Source organism: Neophocaena asiaeorientalis, unplaced genomic scaffold (assembly GCF_003031525.2).
Source record: "Neophocaena asiaeorientalis asiaeorientalis breed wild unplaced genomic scaffold, Neophocaena_asiaeorientalis_V1.1 scaffold198, whole genome shotgun sequence".
Lineage (NCBI taxonomy): Eukaryota > Metazoa > Chordata > Mammalia > Artiodactyla > Phocoenidae > Neophocaena > Neophocaena asiaeorientalis.
The window spans coordinates 2698714-2715555 of NW_020175221.1; the positions used below are offsets into that span (position 1 = coordinate 2698714).

The 16842-nt window shown below is 40.0% G+C and overlaps 1 protein-coding gene across 2 annotated transcripts in view; it reads left to right on the top strand.

The window, feature by feature from the left end:
- Window positions 1–868: 868 nt before the first annotated feature.
- Window positions 869–16842, top strand: part of DEPDC1B (DEP domain containing 1B) — an 87714-nt gene continuing 71740 nt past the window's right edge. For both annotated transcript variants that reach the window (XM_024765379.1, XM_024765380.1), the window contains exons 1-2: window positions 869–966; window positions 10578–10843. In XM_024765379.1, the coding sequence (XP_024621147.1) occupies window positions 919–966; window positions 10578–10843 (314 nt within the window). In that variant the 5' untranslated portion in view covers window positions 869–918. The remainder of the gene's footprint in view (window positions 967–10577; window positions 10844–16842) is intronic.

The following is a 16842-nucleotide window of genomic DNA, read 5'->3' on the forward strand; positions in this document are numbered from 1 at the left end:
AGTAATACATATGTATCATCTCAGGAATTTTTGGGGCTTTCTAAAATGCAGCTAAATACATATCTAAGGCAGCAAATGCAGGAAGAGTATTAACAAAGGGTGGGAATCTGATCCTTTCCTTATCTCTTACTTATGATATCTCATCCTGAATGGTTGCTGAGGTGATGAGATTTGAACTTTGAACTTATAGGCATAGAGTGGTGACCTCATTTATCCCTTTGAACAATTGCAAATCACACCATCAATTCCTAGGGGGAAAATTCTGAGCAGCAAAATGGACTCAGAGCCCTGTGGCATAGGACTGAAAATTTCAGTCAGATCCAAAAAACAAAGAACTCAAATTCCAGGGAAAGACTACTCTACCAGAAGAACAACACAGGAAGCTGAATGGGGCTTGTTTCCAGCTCTTTGTTGTTCTTAAACGCTGTCTACACTCCCTGTGGCCAAGAGCTCTTATCTAGTTTTTACATGTCCCTCCACTTGAAGAGGCTGTCCCCTCGCTTCCTTTCACTACCCACTTCTCCCAATCTTCGCCGCACCACCAGGTTCACGGTGCACTTGGAAGGGCGGACAGGGATTTGCCTCTCCAGTCCAACCGGCTTTCGGTCACTGGATTACACACGTTCATCGACCCTTCTGCGGAGACTGCTTGCGTGTGCGCGGGGTGGGCGAGGGTGGGCCGCGGACTCCACCCCTGGCGGTTGTGAACCTACTGCCGCTCCGCAGCAGTAGGTGTCGGAGGAGACGCCCACCGCCCCCTCCGTGGGGCCCCGGCGGCCCCGCCCCGCAGTTCCCGTCACGTGCCGCCGCACAGCCCAATCAGCGCCTGCAGCGCGTGGGCTCGGGATTCAAACTGCGGCGCCTAGGACTCTCTGGGACCTGCGTTGGTGTGGCCGCGGCCGCCGCTGCGTGCGGGCCATGGAGCACCGCATCGTGGGGCCCGGGCCATACCGGGCCACCAGGCTGGTGAGTGTGCATACCGGGATCTGGGCGAAGCGAGGCCCCGGCCTGAGTGCGGACTGCGTACTCGTCAGTCCTCGCTTCTCCAGGGCAGGCCGGGCCCGGGTCTGGAGGCGGGACATGTTTCGGGTCGGGCGGCGGTATTCTGGACGACGCTCAAAGTAAGGCTAACCGGGCCTGGGGCCCAGCCCGTCCAGGGTGGGCGCAGCTTCGACCCCGAGACGTTGGCTGGGTTCTCGCCGATCAACGGCGCCTCCCTGTTTAAAGCGCCCGGAAGACCAGGGTGACACCCCTCTCCCCTCTCCTGTCCTCCGGAATCCAACGCCGCAGTCCGTAACTTTAGGGCCACCCGCCGCCTGGAGCGTGTCTCCGTCCCGAGTGTCACTTGTGGTGACACTTGAGGTTCTTTCTAACGGTGCCTAGAACAGAGGTGGATCGCCCTGGCCACGTTTCCGGCTCCTGACGTTTCTTTTTCTGCGAGCACCGACCTAAATGAGGAGGGGCGGACTTATGGTTTGAAAGAGCCTTTGCAGACCCTGGTCCAGGGTGCTGACTGTTTTCCTGGGAGAAGAGCTTTGGTAATCAGAGTTATGAGGCGTACTTGATTTCTTTGTGACCTGGAGCAAGTGATTTTAGCGATTTCATAATGGAGTAAGTGGCGATAATTTGGTAATGTCTAGAGTAAGTTTTAGACAACTTTCTATGAAAGCTTAAAGGTGATTTGGGAGGAAAGGACTGCTCTCCTTGGTCGTCAACACTTCTCTGGCCCCAGCTAACTTGGGAATTAGGCTCATTGTTCTATGCACCCTAAGGGATATCCAGGAAAAGGTGAGAACAGGATGGAAGGAGTTACCGTAGTCATCTTTGCAAACAATGTACTACAGACACCTATAATGATTCATTCATTGAAAAAAACTTCAACACATATAAATTTAGGTTTTCCTTTGGACCTGCCTCTAAGAGGTATGGATGCTGGTAGCAGGGAACAAATAGGATTTTATAAAACCTCTTTTCATATCTGCTTCCACTTCACAGTTGCCTCTACCACTTGAAACCATCTGGGGTCAAGGCTATTGGTAGGTCCATCTTTTTTTTTTTTTTTTTTTAACATCTTTATTGGAGTATAATTGCTTTACAATGGTGTGTTGGTAGGTCCATCTTTAAGGATGAGATACAAGTTGTGCCTTATCAGGGACTTTCAAAAACTTTACTATTCTTTGTGGAGGGAAAATAACACTCCCCTACTGCCAATTTATTCACAGCACTAATGCAGGGGAAATAGAGAGAGACTCTGGATCTTGGGGTAACCAGTTCTCATTCTTCCAGCTTTAGACTAAAAAAATAAATTACATGGTAATTGGAACTGTTTTTTAATCTCATTCACAGAATTGTTTGAAGTACCACATTTTATAAATGCAGAGTGCCTTTGTGAAAGGCATTCTTGATTCTGAGTCACATTAAAATATTATCAAAGGAATTTACAAAGAAAAGTACCCTGTTCTTCAGAAGTCTTCAATCCCCAAGAAGTGATATTCGAGTCAGATTTAGCCAAGACTGATCAAGTTAAGTAGGAAATTAAATATGTGAATAATTAATGAAAATACCTAAATATCACCAGAATTTCCAAGGTAGTCAATTCAGTTCTCAACTTTATTCTATTTGAGAATCTTGATCGTAAACTAAGATTTTTGAAAACACAGAAAACAATAGCCATTTTTTTAAAGTGAATATTACTGATTTATCAGTGATCTCTGTAGTCATTACAGGTACTTTCCCCTCATTGTAAAATCTCTGTTTCCCTGAACATAATTCAGTTGTGCTTTACAGCTTTAATCAGTTAAATCATAAAGTTTGTGATTAGTCCTCTGTACTTACCTGCCCCAGCTCGCCTTTCCTCCCTGGCTCCCAGCTTAGCATTTCCATCTTCTCCCAACATCATCCTCAAGCTAATCTTCAGGAAAAGCTTGGGAAAAACCTATTGGTACACAAAGAGCAGGCGTTTACTTCCTCCTTTCATGGATCACTATACTTTCTCAAACCATGTACAGCTCCATTTTCTAAGACACCAAAGTCTTATCTGAAAATAGCATTTTATGAAGTAGGTAAATTTCTATGCCCAAAATAAAATGACAGACACTGTAAGTCAATTCATGGTGAATATGGAAGCTAATTAGCAACTTATTCATCTTCACTGAAATAGCTTTCATTTTAACCCACATATGAAATAGTTCATTAGTTAAAAAGAAATAATGAGAGGGCTTCCCTGGTGGCAGAGTGGTTAAGAATCCACCTGCCAATGCAGGGGACACGGGTTCAAGCCCTGGTCTGGGAAGGTCCAACATGCCACGGAGCAACTAAGCCTGTGCGCCACAACGACTGAGCCTACGCTGTAGAGCCCACGAGCCACAACTACTGAGCCCACATGCCACAACTACTGAAGCCTGTGCGCCTAGAGCCCGTGCTCTGCAACAAGAGAAACCATGACAATGAGAAGCCCTCGCACCGCAACGAAGAGTAGCCCCCGCTCACCACAACTAGAGAAAGCCCGTGCGCAGCAATGAAGACCCAAAACAGCCAAAAATAAATTAAAAAAGAAAAGAAAAGAAATAATGAGAAAGACAATTGCTTTTTCTGAAACTGCTTAAATCTACTGATCCTTTCTTTGAACTTAGTTCTGAGATGTCTGTATCTTCTGATGCAACTAGGAAACTTTAAAAGACTTACAGCCATCATTGAATCTGAGAGTTTGAATGGACTCTAAAGATTATGTAGGCCAATTCCCTCATTTTATTGAGGTGTAAAGGGGTGAACTGACTTGACCAAGTTCACACTGCCAGTATGTGGCAAGTACATCTAGATCTAGCGTTTGTTTGCCTCTGAAGTCCCTGGCCAGGTGCTATATCATAATATTTTTGATATTAAGAAGTAAAGAAATGGAATAAGTATTCAAGAGAAAAGAATAGGAAGCACATTTCAACACTCAGTATTTGTCACGTTAAGCAAAAACAGTTGTATGATTTTTTTAATATAAATTTATTTTATTTTTATCTTTGGCTGTGTTGGGTCTTTGTTGCTGCATGCCGGCTTTCTCTAGTTGCGGCGAGTGGGGTCTCCTTCCTTGTGGTGCGTGGGCTTCTCATTCTCTTGTTGCGGAGCACTGGCTCTAGGCGCACGGCCTTCAGTAGTTGTGGCACGTGGGCTCGGCAGTTGTGGCTTGCGGGCTTTAGAGCGCAGGCTCAATAGTTGTGGAGCACGGGCTTAGTTGCTCCGCGGTATGTGGGATCTTCCTGGAGCAGGACTCGAACACCGTATCCCCTGCATTGGCAGGTGGATTCTTAACCACTGCGCCACCAGGGAAGCCCCAGTTGTATGATTCTTTATGCCTTAAACTAGGGGTTTGAAATAGACAAAAAATGTTTTTTAATCACAAAACAAATCTGTTATGTCCCCTTTGCTATAAAGATTGTCTCGTAATACGTCGTTGAAACAATCACATTCTCAAGCTCTATCTAGTTCTTTGTTGACGTAGGATATTTTCTTTCTAAATGTTACTGAGGATAGTGAGTTATTTTAAAGATAACTTTTTCTTTCTTGGCAGAGTAGCCAAATAATGACTGAATTATTTTTGGAAATACGTGGGAGCAGAGATCACGGTCCTTGCTAGGTTTTGAAAATCTGAAGTGTCTCATGGATTGAGTAAATATTCTAATGTTAAATGGTATTAAAAATCAAAATAAATAAATTCAAAATTCTTTTTATGAATTTTTCTAAAAAAGAGATATGAGGCTTTGATAAGGATGTCTTCTTAGAAAATTTCTAGTGTAAAATGAAAACTAGCTATCACCAGAATAGCTAAAAAACCAATCAGAATCCTAATAGATTTTTTTCCCCCCTGTGTGGGGATGCATTGAGTAGAAAGCTCATACAGAAGAGTAAAAGTGGAGGAATTAAAAGGTTTTAAAAAAGATGACTATAGGTGACTTTGACTTACCAGAAATTTAAATTTAGTATTAATAGACTGTAATCACACCAGTGTAGTATTGTTCAGGAATAGACAAACAGCTCAGTGGGATTAAAAAAAAAAAGAGTTCAGAAACAGAATCAAGGACTTCCCTGTTGGTGCAGTGGTTAAGAATTTGCCTGCCAGTGCAGGCGAGCCTGGGTTCGAGCCCTGGTCCAGGAAGATACCACATGCCACGGAGCAGCTAAGCCCATGCACCACAACTACTGAAGCCTGCGCACCTAGAGCCTGTGCTCCGCAACAAGAGAAGACACCGCAGTGAGAAGCCCACGCACTGCAACAAAGAGTAGCCCCCACTCGCCACAACTAGAGAAAGCCTGTGTGCAACAACGAAGACCCAATGCAGCAAAATAAATAAATAAAATTAATTAAAAAACAAACAAAAAAACCAAAATGAAAAGTTAAAAAGTAAAAAAGAATAGTAAAGTAAAACATTAACAGTTTCAAAGTTCGTTCATAGCTAGCTATTAAAAAAAAAAAAGAAAGAAACAGAATCAAGAAAGGTAGTATGTAAGGTAGCTTACTGTTTCAGTTTAGTGAGAGAAGGGTAGCATAATTGACTCTCCATTTGGGAGAAAATAGAGTTGGAGATCTCCTCACAACATAAAAAATTTCAGTTGAAGATTCAAATATTAAAATCCCTGTAAAATATTAAAAGAAAAATTTGATAAGTATTTTTAATATCTCAGGATAGGGAAACTTTCCTAATTGAGGGAGTAAACCCTGAAGCTATAAAGATAAGAAGATATATTTGTTTTCTTAAAACAATATAATCATCAGTGAAACCTTTATATAGCTAGAGACCAAATAAACAAATTGATAAGTCAGGGGAAAACATTTCTAATATATTTGAAAAAGGATTAATATTCCCTATTTATATTCATTCAATACGTATTTATTAAACACATGTACTGTATGTCAGGCACTGTCCTCAGTTGTGGGGATACTGAACTGAGCAAAATAGAGTAACTTTCCTGACTTCTACGCACTTAGATTCAAATTCTAGATTTAAACAGTTCTTAAAATTAAGTGAAAGATAGAGAAAGACAACCCAGAAGAAAAATGGTAAGTCTCAAATGAAGAAATAAAAATGACTGAAGATAAAGGCAGGAAAATACAAACAAAATATAAAGATACCATTTCTTGTGTGTAGATTGACAGACAAAAGAATGATAATATCTATGAATGGCCAGAGGTAAGGCAGCAGGCTCATACAGCATTGCTGGGAGTGTGAATTGCTACAACTGGTTTAAATAAGCTGATACCCTTTAGAAATCTATTCTATCAAAAATAAATAAATAAAAGGATTGATACGTTAGGTTATGTAAACAAGGATATACTTGTGAAACAACAAACTGGAAACAGCTGCATGCCCATTAGTTGGAAAATGGTTGAATAAATTATGGAACTCATTCATTCATAAAATGGGCTATATCTATAGGTACTGACACAAAGATATCCTGGAATGTTTAATGCAAAAGCAAGTTGTAGGATAATATGTACAATATGGTTGATCTCATTTCTTCAAAAAGGAAGCAAACAGCGACAGTGATAATAAACAATACATACATACAAAGGGAAGGATTCTATATATGTGTATGTATGATTAATAGATATGTGGGATTGGAGAGAGACAGGGCAGAGTCTTTTGTATATATTTCTGCATTTAATTTGTTACAGTGTGCATTATTCTGTAAAGTGACAGTAGAGGAACTGCTAACCAGCTTGAGTCAAATAACAGGCATATTTACTTATATTTTGAAATATTGGGTCCCAGAGAGCTGTATCTTCATTCTTTTATTAAGTAATGCATAAATACTATGCATTAAATTTATCAATCAACCTAAAATAAATAAAACTTTTTTTAAATTAACTCTTCTTTCCTCCCCATCTCCCAACATATATTAATCAGGACTGAAATGCAAGGTTGGTGTCAGCAGGGAATTGAAAAAAAGACCCAAACAGCCAATGTTTAAAAATATGTGGAAATTGTTTAAAGCTATGTTGAAGTTTGTAGGTTCTTGTTATAATGAAATGACCACTCGAGAAGGAGACCATAGAGCAGGTTTCCAGATCTCATTATGAGACTAAATACCTGAGTGACATGTGCCAACTTGCCTGTCCTCTTTGGATCTTAATTTTGCCCCAAAGTTTCCTTCTAGCTCCAGAATAGATTGAACCTGTAATTTGTTTCAAGAGATTATCCTGGGAATTTTATATATTCTCCTTATGCTTGCGGAATGCCTTATCTTTTACAGAGGGCTTTCGTAAGCGTGATCTCACGAGAGACGTCACAGTAACTTGGTGAGGGAGGTGGGTAGAGAGTGAACTTAAATCAGCGTTCATGGACTCTTCCTGGGCTCTCTTTCTGCTGTTCATTATTTCATTCTAGCCAGTTTGCCCTGCTTCTCCTCTGTTTACATTCAAGTCCCTCTTTCATCCACTCACTTCGTTTCTTCTTCGGCTACCCTCCTTAATCTCTTCCACATTCAGTTTACCAGCACAATCAGCTAGTTCATATTTATCAACTTTCAGGTTGGTAATTTAAAATTGTGGATTGCTCTCAAGGAGGATTTTAATATATGAGCGTGTGTGTGTGTGTGTGTGTGTGTGTGTATGTGTATGTGTGTTTTGTTTTTAGCCCTTTATTCTGCATAACATGTACAGAAAAGCACACAAATTATAGGCGTACAACTCAGTGCATTTTTACAATGTGAGCGCCCCATTTAACCAATGCCCACATCAAGAAATATGACATTACCAGCAGCCCAGATGTCCCTCTACCCCTCCCAGTTTCTACCTCCATACAAATTAACCACTACTTTGATTTCTAATACCATGGATTAGCTTTTGTCTGCTTTTAAACTTTATGTAAATACAATCATATAGTACTTTTCACATCTGGCCTTCTTATATCAATTATATTTTATCTATGTTATTCATCTATGTTATTGCATGTAGCAATAGTTCATTCTCATCGCTGTGCAGCATTCCATTGCATGAATCAATATCTGTTCTTATGTTGGTGGATATTTGGGTTGTTTTTGTCTACTAAGATAGTGCTATTACGAGCAGGGTGGCTTTTGGTGAACATATTTCTGTGGCATATATACTTAAGAATGGAATTGCTGGGTTATACAGTGTGCATATAATTTCCAGTTGTTCCACATTCCCTTGGTAACACTTAGTATATTGCCTGTCTTTTTCATTTTAGCCATTCTGTAGGCATGTAGTGGTATTGCATTATAGATTTCTTTTGCATTTCACTGCTAATTAATGAGATTGAATATCTGCATATGTTATGGTAAATTTGGAGGTTCTTTTATGTGAAGTGCCTGTTTAAGTGTTTTCCCATTTTTCTATGGAGTGTCTCTCCTTTCTTGATTTGAATTTTTTGTTTTGTTTTAGAAATTCTGGTTATAGGTTATCTTACTCTACAGCTTGTATTGTTTTTGTGTGTGTTTTTCTTTGTTTGTTTGTTTTTGTTTGTTTTTTTGCGGTACTCGGGCCTCTCGCTGTTGTGGCCTCTTCCGTTGAAGAGCACAGGCTCCGGACGCGCAGGCTCAGCGGCCATGGCTCACGGGCCCAGCCGCTCCGCGGCATGTGGGATCTTCCCGGACCGGGGCACGAACCCGTGTCCCCTGCATCGGCAGGCGGACTCTCAACCACTGCGCCACCAGGGAAGCTCTGTGTGTGGTTTTAAGAAAGTTAAAAAGAAAAAGTTTAAATCTGGACCAACTTAATTTGGAGTATGGCTTATAGTAGTGTCAAATGAAGTAGAAAGATTGATATGCATAGGACAAAAAGATGTTTGAGTTTGGCCAGGAGAAAGACATGACTGGGAGTCAAAGTAGAATTAAGTTGCCTGAAGTTAGGGGGTAGTTAAAAAAAAAATAAGGAAAGTGAAAGACCAGTTAGGCATTTGCTTGTTGAGTACCAACTGTGTGTTTGTTGTGCCTGGTGCTGCACATCCAGGATGCCTGTTTGCACAGACCCTACCTGGGCCCTTGAAGCACCTGGTGTTGTATACTCAGGAATGATTACTGTGGCTGAGAAAGTTAGCCATCAAAGGGAGAAGAGAAATGGGACAACAGGTGCAGAGGTGATTGGGCAGTAGAGCATATGAAGAGAAACCTGGAAGAAGAGGCCTGGTTGGAAGAGAAGACAAGGAACCAGTGTTGGGCAAAATAAAAAGAATATGCTGAGGTCAGAACTATCACTGAAAGAAAAAGGTGAAATCCGAAGAGCTGATTTCATTAGGAAGGTAGGTGAAAAATAAGGTTCAGAGTCTGTAAAGTGACAGACTTGAAAGAGGAGCATGAGAGGAGAGAGAATGGTTATGAGAGTAAGACTCTGAGGTTTCGGGACTTTTAGGAGGAATGGTGGGAAGACGAGGGTCCTAAGAAAATGTTGGAGTAATTATGCAGGAAGAACACCATATGTGAACATTTCATTTAATTTAGGGATGGCTGATGATGGCTTGGATGTCTAGATTTTTAAAAAAAAAAATAATTAATTTACTTATCTTTTGCTGTGTTGGGTCTTGGTTGCTGTGCGCGGGCTTTCTCTGGTTGCAGCGAGCGGGGACTACTCTTCCATTGTGGTGCGCGGGCTTCTTATTGCGGTGGCTTCTCGTTGTGGAACATGGGCTCTAGGCACGCGGGCTTCAGTAGTTGCAGCATGCAGGCTCAGTAATTGTGGCTCGTGGGCTCTAGAGCGCAGGCTCAGGAGTTGTGGCGCACGGGCTTAGTTGCTCTGCTGCATGTGGAATCTTTCTGGACCAGGTAGATTTTTTTTAAATAGGAAAATATAATGCAGAATTTTTAAACATGCTTTGACACCAAGTACATGTTATGCATCTCCCTTTTCCTCTCCCCATACAGTGCCTTTCGTGTAACAAACAGTAAATACTTGCTGAATGAGGTAAACTCGTATTAAACACAGGGCTCTAAGAAGTGAATTATGCATATTGAGCTCAGTTTTACCATTATTTTTGTTCATATGTTTCTCATTAATGTAAAAATCCTTAAGTTCACATCATTGGACAACTTGATGGCAACATCTCCAGTAAATATTTATTGCATGAGTAAATGCATTTGTAAAAGTTACTTTCTCTTTAGCATGTAAAGGTTGTAAATAAAAAATTAATTAAATTTTAAATTAATTAATTTATTTATCTTTTGCTATGTTGGGTCTTCGTTGCTGCACATGGGCTTTCTCTAGTTGCAGCGAGAGGGGGCTACCCTTCGTTGCGATGCACGGGCTTCTCGTTGCAGTGGCTTCTCGTTGCAGAACATGGGCTCTAGGCACGTGGGCTAAAGTAGTTGTGGCTCGTGGGCTCTAGAGCGCAGGCCCAGTAGTTGTGGTGCATGGGCTTAGTTGCTCCGCAGCGTGTGGGATCTTCCCCGACCAGAGCTCGAACCTGTGTCCCTTGCATTGGCAGGCGGATTCTTAACCATTGCGCTACCAGGGAAGTCCCCTTAAGGCAGTCTTTTAAATGGAAAAACTGCATTCATTGTCTTAAATATTTGGGATGTAATAACCTTGTAAAAAACTCAATCGATCAGTAAATGCATTCCTCTCTTTTTGCCCCTAGTGGAATGAAACGGTCGAGCTTTTTCGCACCAAGATGCCGTTACGGAAACATCGGTGTCGTTTCAAAAGTTATGAACGTTGCTTCACAGCGGCCGAAGCTGTGGATTGGCTACACGAGCTGTTGAGGCGCAGCCAAAACTTTGGCCCTGAAGTGACCCGCAAACAGACAGTCCAGCTGCTAAAAAAATTCCTGAAGAATCACGTTATTGAAGACATCAAGGGAAAATGGGGCCAGGAAGATTTTGAAGACAACCGTCACTTGTACAGGTAATGGCAACAAGTCAGCCCCGAAGGGGAGGAGTTTGGGGAGGACCAGTGGATCTGGTCAGTCTATTGAAAATTCCTCATGTGGAAGAACTTACTTGTCCATGGGCGTGATGCTTCAACTTATGATTTGTTGGGTGGAGAACTGAATCTGCTGCTACAGTAAAATTGATTACAGTTTTTCTTGGTGCTCTCTTCTTCATAGAGCACCCCTTAAGTAGTCTTTTGTTGCGGTGGCTTTTAAGTAAGGAAGACTTTTTGTGCCTTTTGCACACTGGGAGGATGGCTATAGTAGCTTAGTACCTCTCCTGGGGAACCTGAAAGGGTGAAACAGTAGTTCTGTCTTGCACCTTTCTGAGCAGTGTGAAGGTGTGTATTCAGGGGGTTAGTGGCAGAGGCGTCTGATCTTTAAGTGGAGCTCAGGTCTATAATGAAGAGTTGTACTAGAATTCCCCGATGTCTACTTTTTCCTAAACATTTTTGCTCATGTTTTAGTGCTGTTTTATGATTGCTCACTTACTACCCAATAATCTGAGGGCAAGGATGTCTCTCTGCTGACACTTCTGTCCTCACTGCATGCTAGACTGTTTCATTGCTGGAGGTGGAGGAGACCTGCCTAGGATTCAGGGAATGGGAGAATACTAAAGAGGAATGAAGTCACACGAGTCCCGAAAAGAGGAATTGTTGAGCTATCTACAGAGAGGGCTACCAAAGTGCTAAGAACCTGAGAGGTATTAAGTGAAGAAATGAAGATGATGGGCCCTTAATATTTGCTGCCTTTTACTCCAACAGAAGAATAAGGAATTCCCTTACAGCACATTCAGTGAGGCATTTTGGGGCCACTGGGGCACCTGGGTTTGAGCAGAGAAAACGTGACTGTTTCCTATCTGAGTCATTTCTTTGGTTCCTTTGGGGACTAGAGGCTGAGAAAGGCTGCAGAGCAAGGTGAGGGTGGTCACCAGCACCAAGGCTAAGGCCAGACAACTTTGTATGTTTAGGATCTAACTTCGTCATGGAATTTCATCAGCAATCTCCCTCTTCTAGATGTCAAGATTGTCAGCTGGGCAATTAATGGTCTCTCCGTTTGGCAGTTATTTCTAGCTTACTGATCCAACTTTTAATTAGAATCCTGGGTGATTGTAGCCTGTTCTGAGACCACAGTGCTTATTAGTATCAGGCAGTGGAAACTCTCTCCTTGGTTCCAAATGCCATACTTCACTGGGGATTCTTTTTCTTTTTTTTAAATTGCCTGTGTTTTTTTAATTAAAGTATAAGTTAATTTACAATATTATATTAGTTTCAGATGTACAGCATCTTACTAAGTTCTTACTTAGAACTTTCTTAGACCTTAGTTCTAAGGTCTAAGAAAGGAACTGGTAGCAACAACACCTGTGATGTGCCAGACTCATTGCATAGTCGTCATTGAACTCAGCACCTGTAGATGTTGGTGGTATTATCTTGATCTTAAAGATTAGGAAATTAATGAGGCCAAAGTTACTAACTTGTCCAAAGTTACTCAGGTAGTAGTAAGAGTCAGGATTTAAACTGAGGTCTCTATCTCTGAAGCCTGTGTTCTTGTGGCGTGTCAGACTGCCTCCATTGCCATGACATGAGGTTGACTAACTTATTAAATAAACTAATGACCGAATGAGTAAACAGAATCATAAACCAGAAATATTTAGTGTAGTCAACACACGTTCATATATTCACAGAATTCCAGTAATGTATAAAATACTATGTAATACATATTAAATGATCAGCTGTCTTCTCAAATAAAGGAGGTAAGGTAAACATAATCAGCTTAAACACTTACATAAATATAGCAGGGGATAGGTGGTTTCCTGGGTCTGTGAATTACAGAAAGGCATAGTTAGAGAAAGCAACATGAAATATAAAGACTCTTAGAGTATTTTTTAAAGACAGAAATTACACACACACCACAGGAGAATTTTATAACAGAAATGATGAGTGAAGCTTTTATTTTGGAATGTGTCAAATCTTATTTTTAGTTTAAAAACATGTCATATTTGCTGTGTGACTGCATTTACATTTGTTAACTATGATTTTATTTTTCAAGAATCCAAGAGTTAAGTATAGAAAGTAGGGGGAAATAGTGAATTTTTGTGTGTAAGAAAGGAAAGTGAGATCCTAATATCTGAATGTCCCTAACAGAGGAGATTTTGCAGAGAAGGGCCCAGAGCTATTTACTGAACCACTCTTTGCTGTTAGTAACATGGGTGACTAGAAAGAGAGCTGGACTGGCTGCCAGTGGAGACAATTTTCGATTTCACTAAAGGGTCCTCATAGTTGAGCCATATGCTGTCATCTGTGTCTAACAAAGCTTCGTGGCCCCAGACTTTGGATGAAGAGAACCAACCAGTGATACTACCTTGTATTTTTATAAGAAATTTCAGTTTATGAAGCAATTCTTTATGATCTCATTTGATCTTCGTGACAGCCCCGTACGGTAGACAGGGTGGATAGTTCATCCTCAGAGAACTAGACAGTTATTTCTTTGAAACCTCTAAACAAAGCATCAGTAAATTCCATGGTGATCATTGAATCGGCCCATTTATGTATGGGAACAGACAGTTACATAGGATTATTTAAACCTAATGAAGTGGGTTATATAGAAATAGAGGTGTGTATTATGATCATTGCTTGTTTTGGACTATTAAATGAGGAAAGTGTTTGGCCGGTTTTAGATCTTTAGCAGGATGGGTCCTTGGTCTGGAGCCTCCACTGGGCCCTTGCCCTGTTCTTACTACTGATGCTAGCTCTGGTATGCAGTTGTAACCAAGGTGTTCATGGCTTACGGATAGAAATTCACTGGCTCGGGTGTAGTGCTTGTGATCTAATGTGCAGGGAACCATTTTCTTTTTATTTTCCTTCTTCCTGTTCCTTTTTTTCTTTCCTTCTCTATTTCTTTCTCTGTTTATACCACTTTATGTGTATGACTGGCATGTTCCCACTTCTTTCCCCTTTTCTTTTTCTTCTACTTCATTTCTCTCTCCTTTTCTTTCTGTCTTTTCCCTCATATTTGCTTTTTTTCTGGCTTATTTCCAAAATGTTTAATTTGAACCTAAAATTTGTTATGTAGATTTTGTCAGCTTTCTTGAACGTGACTTTCACTGTTTTTTATTTAAAAAGCAGGAGTCATGCTACCCAGTTTCAAGACTTACCCTATAAAATCACAGTAATGAAGACTGGTGTTGGTGAAAGGTTGGATGGACACTTGGGTCAGTGGAACAGAACAGAGTCCAGAAACACACACAAACATGGCCAGTTGATTTTTGACGAAGATGTAAAGGTAACTTAAAGGAAAACGATTAGTCTTTTCGGCAAATGATGTTGGAACAATTAGAAGGCAGCTATGCTTACCACTATACCACCAATGCTCACGATGTTGGGGCAGTTGGACATCTATCCATCTACATGCAAAAAAATGAACCTCAACCTAAACCTAATTTTTTTAATACAGAAATTCATTCATAGAATTCAATGTAAAACTAAAAAAAGTTTAGAAAAACAGAAAATCTTTATGCCCTGGGGTTAGGCAAGGAGATTTTAGACATGACACCAAAAGCATGATTTATAAAAGAAAAAACATGATAAATTGGACTTCATCAAAATTAAAAACTTTTGCTATGTGAAAGGCACTGTTAAGAGGATGAGAGGACAAGCGAATGTTGGGGAGAAAATACTTGTAAATCGCATATATGACAGTGAACTGGTATCAAGAATATATAAAGAATTCACAAAACTCAACTGTAAGAAAACAAACAACAAATAATAGATTTGAAAAGATACTTCATCAAAGATATAAAGATGCTTCATCAAAGATATACAGACAGCAAATAAGCACTTGAAAAGATGTTTAACATCATTAGCACTAGGGAAATGCAAATTAAAACCATGGTGAGATACCACTACATATCTAGTAGAATGGCTAAAATAAGAATACTAATAACGCCAAAATCAAGAGAGGATGCAGAGCAATTGGAAATCTCCTCCATTGATGGTGGGAAGCCTAGATTGGTAATCACTTTGGAAAACAGTTTGGCAGTCTCTTTTAAAGTGAAACATGTACTTATATATGACTTCATATTCCTGCTCCTGGGCCTTTACCCTGGAGAAATGAAAACTTATGTTCACACAAAAACTTGTATGTGAATATATATATTTTTAACATCTTTATTGGAGTATAATTGCTTTACAATGTTGTGTTAGTTTCTGCTGTATAACAAAGTGAATCAGCTATATGTATACATATATCCCCATATCTCCTCCCTCTTGCATCTCCCTCCCACTCTCCCTATCCCACCCCTCTAGGTGGTCACAAAGCACTGAGCTGATCTCCCTGTGCTATGCGGCTGCTTCCCACTAGCTATTGATTTTACATTTGGTAGTGTATATATGTCAATGCTACCATCTCACTTCATCCCAGCTTACCCTTCTGTACCTAAATATTTATAGCATCTCTGTTAATTCAAATGTTCCTATGGGTGAATGGATAAACACTGAACATCTATATGGAACGCTTCTGTGCATATCCAGTGCAGTGGGAGGTGTGACTAAGTCAGAGCAGGAGGGAGGTTTTTTGTGAATAATTGAATTGTTCTGTTTGCTGATTGTGATGGTGGTTTTACAAAGTGTATATGTGTGTTAAAATTGATAGAGCAGTACACACACACACACACACAAGAAAAAAAGAATAAATTTTACTATATGCTAATAACATTTTTTTAATGCTGGAGATTTGAAAAGTCTCTATTTTTACCTCTAGTGAAAGAAATCCTAATTTACATTGATTGAGGTTTATGGCCCTTCAGCCATTTTCTGTGGCTCTGGGAAAAAGTCTTTATTATTACCCTATAGGTCTTTTGAAGGGGCCAATAGGAACTTCTTCAAGTTAATGGACTATTGGCTCCCTCTAGTGGACATCTTTTGTTTTTATAGTAAAGCTTAAAATTGTGATTGTGAGTTTTGTTTTTCTTTTGTCTTTATTCATTTAAAGTCCTGAGTTCTTATCCTGTGATAGTTGGATAAATTTTGTACATTTCCTATGCATCAGTTTTTTCATCTATAAGATGACAGCGCTGGACTAGATCTTTAAGGTCTTTTTCCATTCTAAACTTTTATGGTTCCAAATATTGAGTACATATCATAGGTGTTTTCCAAGTCCTAGGCGATGAAGAAGATACAAAAGAAATGTAACATTCTTTTCCTCCCTAATTTTGCAATCTCTTTTGAGAGAGAGTATGCATATATAAAAAAGAAATATAGCAGAACCAAGGCAGTATTGAATTAATTAACCAAAATGAACCTGTAACAGAAGCGTAGAGGTACTACACTGGCAGTCCTTGGGTTGACACAGCTGTTTTGTTTAACTGGCATTGTGTTTTTAATCATTGAAAATTTTTCCTCATTTTTGTTTTTCAATTTTGTGTATTTTGTGAAGGTAATACATTCATGTGTTTCAAATTTTACAAAGTACAAAAGAGTATATACAATAAAAATTTCCCTTCTACCTTGCTCCCCCAGGTGGGGTTCAGGCCTTGAACTTGCATTGAAGCTTTCTTATTTTTATTATTTATTCTCAAGTTGTGTTGTTCTTTTTAATACCTTAAATGCTAGTTTGTCCTGGATGAGAAGAAGCTGAATAACTTTCAAATGCACAATAGAAATAGAGTGGGGGGTAGAGGGGGAAGAGCAGGATAGAAAATAGTTTATTCTTACTTTTTCCCATGTAAAGGCTTAAGCAAAAACATATAGAAAAGTCACAATGTTAACAGTAGTTATTTCTGGATAGAGGGCTTAAAGACAGCATAAATTATTTTCTCTCTTCTTAATTTTACACATTGAGTACATATTGCTTTTATTTTCAACTTTTAAAATCATTCCAGTAAAAGAGTAATCAATAAATTGTATTGTTTGGAAGTTTACAATGATAGGATGACTTCTTTTAGGCACCTCTGCTCCATACCAGTACCCCACTTGCT